Source organism: Gaeumannomyces tritici, assembly GCF_000145635.1.
Source record: "Gaeumannomyces tritici R3-111a-1 unplaced genomic scaffold supercont2.79, whole genome shotgun sequence".
In the NCBI taxonomy this organism is placed as follows: Eukaryota; Fungi; Ascomycota; class Sordariomycetes; order Magnaporthales; family Magnaporthaceae; genus Gaeumannomyces; species Gaeumannomyces tritici.
The window spans coordinates 1-9481 of NW_008804623.1; the positions used below are offsets into that span (position 1 = coordinate 1).

General features: G+C 35.9%; 2 protein-coding genes across 2 annotated transcripts; both read right to left on the minus strand.

The window, feature by feature from the left end:
- Positions 1-308: 308 nt before the first annotated feature.
- GGTG_13917 (hypothetical protein) lies at positions 309-786 on the minus strand (the record flags this gene model as incomplete). Its single annotated transcript, XM_009231841.1, has 2 exons — positions 309-464; positions 631-786. Coding segments are annotated over 2 exons (312 nt in total), but the record flags the coding sequence as incomplete, so codon positions are not given.
- Positions 787-8913: 8127 nt separating this feature from the next.
- Positions 8914-9234, minus strand: GGTG_13918 (hypothetical protein; the record flags this gene model as incomplete). The annotated part of the gene is made up of 1 exon (XM_009231842.1): positions 8914-9234. A coding segment is annotated over one exon (321 nt), but the record flags the coding sequence as incomplete, so codon positions are not given.
- Between the last annotated feature and the right edge of the window lie 247 nt (positions 9235-9481).

The following is a 9481-nucleotide window of genomic DNA, read 5'->3' on the forward strand; positions in this document are numbered from 1 at the left end:
GTATCGCGGCCAAAGTATAATGGCGAAGTTAAAAAATAAGGTAAAGCTTAAATTGCACGAAAGCGCTTGGAACGCGAAGAATTTAAAAAACCAACCCCGGGTGCCCAAAAAGGTACAAAAAAAAGGAAGTTAAAAAAAAAAACAATTTTTGTTAGCGATAGCACTTTTGGTAAAAAATTTACGAAAATTTAATAAAAAAAATACCGCATCCGGCCCGTAACCCGGTAATTACCCGCTTTTGCACCAATTAACTTTTAACATATTGTTTTTTTTTATACCTTTTTTATTTGGGAAACAAGCCCGGGTAATTACCGAAAGGGATCGAGCAAATTTAAAAAAGGCATTTGCAATTTCGCACCGCTTACAATAACGCCCGACGCTACGTCGAGCACGTTGGAAAAGGCCGTTGGGTTACCGGAATAAAATACCAAAAAAACCCCGCAAATTTCCGACGATTTCGAAAACTTTTTCGTAAAAAAATTGCAAAAAATAAACGACGCGCTGGAAGCCCAAAGCAAACGCGCCCGTTTAATTTAAAAAATCCAAAATAAAGGGTTAAAGCATGCGCATAAAGGCTTAAACGAAAATAAAGGAAATACTTTTAAGCAATAAAAAGGTTTTACGTAAAACAAAGTTACTTTTAAACCTTTTATGCTTAAAAAATTGGCAATTTAGCAAAATATCGCCCATTATATTAATAATTACGAATTTATTTTTAAAAACGAAAAGGAACGTTACGGTAAAAACCGTATAAAAATTTAAATAACCTTTAGCACTTTTAATTATCGTTAACGGGCATAATAAACAAAATACAAGCAAATGCATTACCCAAATACCGGGGTATCGCTTACTTGGGCCGATTTTTTGCGGTAGTTTTAAATAAAATCGAAAAACCCCAATTTGCAAATATAGCTAGCAATTAAAAAGTTTGCGGGAAATACCGCTATTAAACAAAAAAATTACAAATTGTTCGAAACGTTCCGAATTTGTTAGGATTTGGTAAAAAACGACCTTTCCGAATTAGCACCCAAATGGATAAAAATAACATTGCTTTTTAACCGGTTCCGCCCCGAAATCCAAAAACGGGTAATATTTAAAAGCTTTTTTTATACCATAAAAAAATTGCAAATTAAAACCTTTAAAACAAAAATAATATCGGGACCGTACAAAGGAACCCCGAAGGATACAAATGTTTTAACCTTTAAAAAGCCGGTTATTTGCTTTAAATGCGGGCAATTAAACCACATTGTTGCAACATACAAAATACGAACGGATAACTTGGAAACCCTGTTAGCCCCAATAACCATATAAAAAGCAAAGGGGAAAAGGCCCGAAATACGGTGTTACGGGTATGGGGAGCTGGGCTATATCCGGCCGGCGTACCCCAAAAAAAGCAAAATATCGCTACCTAATTCGATACCGCTATTTAGCCGTTTAAGCACCGGGGCTTAAAAATGCGCTTTAGCGGTTAAAACGCGCTAAAAAACCGAAATGTATTTACGGATTAACGGTTGCCGGGTAAAGTTAAAAGCGCTGGTTAATAATAAAAGCAACGTTAATTTATTGCACAACCGTTTTTTGGTGGAAACAAAAAAAACGCCGGTGCTAAACGGGGGCTATTTAGCGTAATTCGATACCAAAAAACGCATGCTTACGCTAAAGGTAAAGGAATATAAAATTTAAATAACGAATAGCTAAGGAATAACCCAAAAATTAATAATATTTTACGTAGTAATGCCCCGGGCCGGGTACAACATTACGTTAAACATGCTTTGGCTTTAACAAAAAAACATTAAAATCCGGTTTGGGAATATAAAATAAAGGTTTCCGGTAATTATTAAAAAGGTTAAAATAATTTTATCGGAAATAGCTAAGGAATTAATTTAATTGGGACAAACGATAGCCGTACTAACGATTGCACGCCCGAAAACCCCGAAAAACCCCGGGAAAAAGCTAAAAGCTTTCCCGGAATAAGTTAAAAAAATAATTGCAAAATATGCGTAACTTTATAAATCGAACCCTTTGCTAAAATATATAGGCTGGAATTACGCGATCGAATTGGAAAAAAAAACGATACCGCTTTACAAAAGCATTTATTTTTTATCCAAAAAGGAATTAAAAACCTTCCGGGGGTATTTCGATAAAGCCATAGCAAAAGGTTGGATTCGGCATTTAACTAACCCCGCCGGCGCCGGAATTTTGTTCGTTTTAAAAAAGGACGGGAAATTCCGCTTTTGTATCGATTATCGGGGTTTTAACAAAGTTATTAAAAAAAACCGGCTAGCATTTTTGCTAATTTACGAAATATTTGACCGGGTATTTAAAAGCTAGTACTTTACCAAATTGGATTTAAAAAACGCTTATTACAAAATACGGATTTAACAAAAAAACAAATAAAAAATTGCTTTCCGCTGCAAATATAAATATTATAAATACTTAGTAATGCTTTTCGGTTTGGCCAACGCTTTAGCAACGTTCCAAAGCTTTATTAATATAGCGTTTAAAAAATTAATTAATAACAATTGCATCGTATATTTGGACAATATTTTTATTTTTTCGAAAATATAAAAAAAGCACCGCAAAGCAATAAAAACGGTGCTAAAACGATTCGAACGGTTTAAGCTTTACGTTAACCCGGCCAAATGCAAATTCGAAACGAATAGTATCGATTTTTTGGGGTTTAGGATAACCAAATTCGGGGTCGAAATCCTGCCGAACAAGGTTATTGCAATTTTAAAATAAAGGATACCGGAAAGCGTTAAAAACATTTAAGTATTGTTAGGGGTTAATCGGTGCAAAGGCGGGTAGTTACCGGGTTACGGGCCGAATGCGGTGTTTCCTTTGTTAAGCTTCCGTAAATTTCCTACCAAAAGTGCTATCGCCAATAAAAATTATTCCTTTTTTAACCTTCTTTTCTTTCGTGCCCTTTCGGGCATTCGGGGTCGGTTTTTTAAATTTTTCGCGTTCCAAGCGCTTTCGTGCAATTTAAACTTTACTTTATTTTTTAGCTTCGTTATTATGCTTTGGCCGCAATACCGGTAATTTGCCGGCATATTCCCGGGGGGTTCGTGCCCGGTTGGCTGCTAACGCCCCTTTTTTCCTTTTTTGCCGGGCGGTTTCGCCCGTACATTTAACGCTTTCCGCTTTTTGCCGGGCGGTTTTGCCCGTGCTTTTAACATATTGCCCCTTCCCGATACGGCTTGTCCCAAACCGCTTGTACCGCGCGTACGACCCCGTAAGTAGCCGGTAATTTACGGTATTTCGCTAAACCGCCTTAATGCTTGGTAACGCTTGGGGAAACCGGCTGTAAGGTTTTGTAGCATCCGGAAAAATGGGTCCGTACCGGCATATAAAAGGCTTTTTTTTCCGTTCGAAGCTACAAGCCTTTTTTTTTCCTTTTTGTACATTTAATAACCATTTTAATAACTTTAACGATCGTAACCGTAAATAATTAATATTTGGCCGTTCCTTTTAAACATTTGGACCTAACCGGTAATTGCAAATGTTATTTTTCGTACCCAATTACGTAAAGAAGGTAATGTTCCTTTGGGTGTCCGTTTCGGGTTTTTCGGTCCTAACCGGCCCGTTGGCCTTTTTTAACGACCCCCCGGTATTTTTTTTAGCTATCGTAATTTAATTGGATTTAAATTCGGTTTCGCCAAAGCTTTTAATCCTTTAAATCCTTAACAATTGTTTTGCCGGTAACCTTTTGGTAAGCCTTTTAAATGTTGCGGGTTTATTGGGCCCTTTTGCGCTTGCAGCTTTTTAAAACTCCCGCAAACGTTTTGCCGGTAACCTTCCGGCGGGTTTTAACCGCCGCGGTAAAAAGACCTTCGCCGAAAAAAAGCGTAAAGCGCGCAATAAACGCCGCCGCAACGCTTTCGATTCCAATAAATTTGCTTTCGAAACGAACATTGCCTTTTTTTTGCTTTATATGGGTATTTGCAACGCGCTTTCGTTGCGGGAAGTTATCGATTTCCAATAAAGCAATAATTAAAACCTTATTTGTTTGCCCTTTTTTAAAAACAATTATACGGAACGTACGGTATCCTATAACCGTTATTTTGGTTGTTAAGCATATTAAAATTATGCCGTTAACCCCCGTATACCGATATGCTCCGATAATTGTACGGGGTTTTTTAAATGTATTTATTGCAAAAACGTAATTAGCAATAAAGCTTGCGTTAAACTTCCCGAATGGTTTTGGGAAATGGCCCAAAACCTTTATAAAATTTTAAATACCGTTTATAAGCGGTTGCTTAAAGCGATACCGAAGCTTTTCGAAAAGCTTACTAAAGCCCAATTTCGCGCTTGCAAGGTTATTTAAAAAGCCAAATCCTTTTATACCATATTGGCCGAGCAATTTGCGCGTTACAAACGTTAAACCGTTATTTAAAAGCGCATCCAGCGCAAAATTGCTAACGTTGCAATATTAAAAGCTACCCAAAACATTTTTTAATAATTTTACGCTATTGCTATTTAAACGAAAAAGTAAGTTTAAGCTTTAATTAGCATCGGTAATTTTTTTAACGAAATAAAAGCGTTTTTTAAGCGTTTCGAAAAAGGTATGGTTGTTTTTTTTGGTAATATTACCGTTAGTTTTGTTACGATTGCGGCGCATTTGGATATTTAAGCTTATAATTGCGCGGTTTTTTGTAAGGGTGCGGCGTTCGTATTAGCGCCGGGAAATACCGCTTTCGGCGCCAATAACTTTAGCGGCAATAATTGTAGCGCTAGCGAAAAGGACGTGGTTTTTGGAAATTTTGGTTTTTTTGGATACGGCATTTAATCGATTTTTTTTATATGTTTTTTTAATTAGTTATTAGTATTTTTTTTTTAAAAAGTGGTTAATTTTAAATTTTTTTCGTTAATTTGTTATAATTAAAATTATAATTTCCTTTCGTTATATTGCTTTTGCAACATTACGAGGTTTTGGTATTTATATTTACCAGCTAAGTTTTAATGCCCCAATAAATAATTTTAAAATGCTTTTTTTTCGTTCCCCAATGGGTTTAAGTACCGCTAACATGCATTTACCGCTACCCAAACGCTTAGGCCCGTTCGCCGTGCTATTCGAAAGTTTTTTTATTTTTTTTCGGGCGGGCAATAGTATTTTTTACCATAACGTACGTTTAAAGTGCGGTAATTGCTTTAGCGTATTGCGCTAAGCATGCTTTTTACGGGCTTTCCGAAATGTGCTATACCTTGCATGTCCTTCGGGATTTAAATATATCGCACCATTAATTTAGGGCGTTCCCCGTACTATACCGTTTTTACCTAACTTTTTATTTATAAAATACGATATTTTACGGCTATTACAAGCCGTTTACGGGTTTTTTACGTTTTTTTCCGGTGGCTAGCCGGTTTAGCACGTTAAAACATTCTTTTGGGCCATTTTTTTGGCCCTTATTATTCCTTTCCTGTAATACCCCCGTCCTTTCCGGGTATTTACCCGTTAAAGTCCGGTATTTTCCTTATTTTATAAGCTTGCTTTTAATAAGCTTGCTTTATACGCTTAAACAATTTTTTTCGTAATATCCTTTTTTGGAATTTACGAATTTTCCGATTCGTTATAACCTATCCATTTAACCAAATATTTTCGTTTTTGCAAAAACCCTTTATATTTTAACAAAGCTTTTATTTCGAAACGATCCTTTTTTTTTTTCGATTTTTGGTTTTTTATTTTTTGGTTTTTTGCCGGGCTTTTTTTTAAACGCTTGCAATAAATTTGCCGGAAATACGTTATGTATTCGGTAATTTACCGAAAGCTTTAACCGGAACGCCAAATCGGTTAACCCAACCATTTTTAAAACCTGGAAAGGTTTTAACCATTTATTTAATAGCTTTTTCGACGGCCTTTTTATTTTAATATTCGCCGTATTTAGCAATATTTAATTGCTTACCCCAAAAGGTACCGGGGTTTTGCCCTTGTTATAATACTTTTTATACATATTATTCGTTTTTTTTAACAGTTTTTTGGCTTATTTTTTAATTGCTTCCAAAGCCCCCGCTTTAATTTTAACCGTTGCCGAAGGTTTTTTTTTAACCACTTAAAAGTTATAAAGCTTTTGTAGGTAAAACTTTATTAGCAAAAACGCCGGGGTTTTTTGCGACCCCAAATGCACGTTCGTATTGTGCATTTACGTTGCTAAATGTAATAACGACGCCCAATCGTTTTGCCTTTCGTAATAAAAGCACCGGAAATAATATTTTATTGCTTGGTTTGTTCGTTCCGTTTGCCCGTCGGTTTAAAAGTGGTATGCTATCGATAACTTTTTTGCAACCTTTAAATGTCCGGCGAAGGTTATCCAAAACCCGTTTGTAAATAGCTTGTTCCGGTTCGATACAATCCTTTTGGGCGTTTTTAACAGCCTTTAAACGTATGCAAATAAAAGGTTTTTTAATTTTTTATTGGTTAATTTCGTAAACGTTAAAATAAAAAAGCTATATTTAGTAAACCGGTCGACCATTATTAATATTGCGTTGCGCTTTTTGCCGGTTTTATTTACCGACGTTAAAAACTTTTCGATAAAATCCATCGATAGCTTTTGTTCCGGGCGGTTTAGCACGGGCAAAAATGCTAGCAGCCCGTAAAATGCTTATGTTTTTGGCTTCGTTTGTTGGTATATTTAATACGTCCGTACGTATTTGCGTACGTTTTTAGCCATACCCGGCCATTTAAACTGCCGTTTAAGCTTTTTTAAAGTTTTGGCCATGCTTTTGTAACCCCCCGTTGGGTTATCGTATTGTTTTTAAAGCATTGCCCGTTGCAACGGCGCTAAATTCGGGACCCAAATTTTCTTTTTGTGCTTAAACAAACCGTTGTTAATCCTTTAAACGTTAAGCTTGCTTTTTTAAGTACCGTTTTAAACGAAATCGTTTTTTGCTTGTGCTTTAAAAATGCGTTTTAATGTTATTTTAATATCTTTTTTAGTAATGGTCGTTTTTACGTAAATTGCTATTCGGAATTTGGCTAGCAAATCGTTTCGGAATTTTTTTTTTGCTTTATTGGCTTTCCCGTCCACGGGTATATTTTAAAAACGTTTTAATAAACCATTCGCGGGGTTCCGGTATTTTAGCTTTTATTTAATCGTAAAGTTATATTTTGTTAGGTTTTTAAATTACTTTGTTTGGCGCTTTATTACTTTTTTTTTGTTAAAATATGGGTATGGTTTAAATGGTTGGTAATTATTTTAATAATTTTTTGTAAGTAAGCCAAATAATGCCGTTACTTTTTAAAAGCTTTTACGATCGCCAGCAATTTTAAATTAGGAATTGCATAGCGCAGCTTTTTTTGTTGCAATTTTTTCGATATGTAAGCTACCGGGTGCTACCGACCGTTTTGTAGCTGCAGCAGCACCGCTTTTATTGCAAAAGCCAAAGCGTTGGTCCGCACGCATAGCGGTTTCGAAAGGTCGAAATGCACCAATACCAAAGCTTTTGTAAATAATAGCTTTAATTTGCAAAAAGCTTTTTTCGCAATACTTTTTAAGTAAAATACGGTATTTTTGCTAAAAAAGTTCGTTAAAAGCATAGTAATTTTTGCGTAACCTTTTACAAATTTCCGATAATACCCCGTAAAGCCCAAAAATATTTAAATGTTTTTAACGCTTTTCGGTATCCTTTACTTTAGGATTGCAATAATTTTATCCGGCAGGCTTTCGACCCCGAATTTGGTTATTTTAAACCCTAAAAAATCGATACTATCCGTTTCGAATTTGCATTTGGCCGGGCTAACGTAAAGCTTAAACCGTTCGAATTGCTTTAGCACCGTTTTTATTGCTTTGCGGTGCTTTTTTTATATTTTCGAAAAAATAAGGATATTATCCAAATATACGATGCAATTGCTATTAATTAATTCCCCAAACGCTATATTAATAAAGCTTTAAAACGTTGCTAAAGCGTTGGCCAAACCGAAAAGCATTATTAGGTATTCGTAATGTCCATATTTGCAACGGAAAACAATTTTCCACTCGTTTTTTTATCGAATTCGTATTTTGTAATAAGCGTTTTTTAAATCCAATTTGGTAAAGTATTGGTTTTTAAATACCCGGTTAAATATTTTGTAAATTAACGGGAATGCTAGCCGGTTTTTTTTGGTAATTTTGTTAAAACCCCAATAATTAATATAAAAGCAAAGCTTCCCGTCCTTTTTTAAAACGAATAGGATTCCGGCGCCGGCGGGGTTGGTTAAATGCCGGATCCAACCTTTCGTTATGGCCTTATCGAAGTACCCCCGGAAAGTTTTTAATTCCTTTTTGGATAAAAAATAAATGCTTTCGTAAAGCGGCATCGTTTTTTTTTTAATTCGATCGCGTAATTTTAGCTTATATATTTTGGTAAAAAGTTTAATTTATAAAGTTACGCATATTTTGCAATTATCCTTTTAACCCATTTCGGGAAAGCTTTTAACCTTTCCCCGGGGTTTTTCGGGGTTTCCGGGCGTGCAACCGTTAGTACGGTTATCGCTTATCCCAATTGGATTAGCTTTTTGGCTATTTCCAACGAAATTATTTTAACCTTTTTGGTAATTACCGGGAACCTTTACCTTATATTTTTAAACCGGATTTTAATGTTTTTTTGTTGGAATTAAAGCATGTTTAACGTAATATTGTACCCGGCCCGGGGCATTACCACGTAAAATACTATTAATTTTCGGGTTACTTTTTAGCTATCCGTTACCCGAATTTTATATTTTTTTACCCTTAGCGTGGGCATGCGTTTTTTGGTATCGAGCTACGCTAAGTGGCCCCCGTTTGGTACCGGTATTTTTTTTGCTTTTACCAAAAAACGGCTGTGCAGCAAATTAACGTTGCTTTTATTATTAACCAGCGCTTTTAACTTTACCCGGCAACCGTTAATCCGTAAATACATTTCGGTTTTTTAGCGCGTTTTAACCACCGGGGCGCACTTTTAAACCCCGGTACCTAAACGGCCAAATAGCGGTATCGAATTGGGTAGCGATATTTTGTTTTTTTTAAGGCACGCCGGCCGGATATGGCCCAATTTTTTATACCCGTAACACCGTATTTCGGGCCTTTTCCCTTTTGCCTTTTGTATGGTCGTTAGGGCCAACGGGGTTTTCGGGTTGTCCGTTCGTATTTTGCATGCTGCAACGATATGGCTTAACTGCCCGTACTTAAAGCAAGTAACCGGCTTTTTAAAGGCTGGGATATTTATATTCCCCGGGGTCCCTTTGTACGGTTCCGATATTATTTCTGTTTTAAAAGCTTTAATTTGCAATTTTTCCATAATGTAAAAAAGGCTTTTAAATATTACCCGTTTTTGGATTTCGGGGCGGAACCGGTTAAAAAGCAATATCGTTTTTATCCATTTAGGTGCTAGTTTGGAAAGGTCGTTTTTTACCAAATCCTAACAAATTTAAAACGCTTTAAACAATTTGTAATTTTTTTGCTTAATAACGGTATCCCCCGCGAGCTTTTTAATCGCTAGCTATATCCGCGAATTAGGGTTTTTCGAC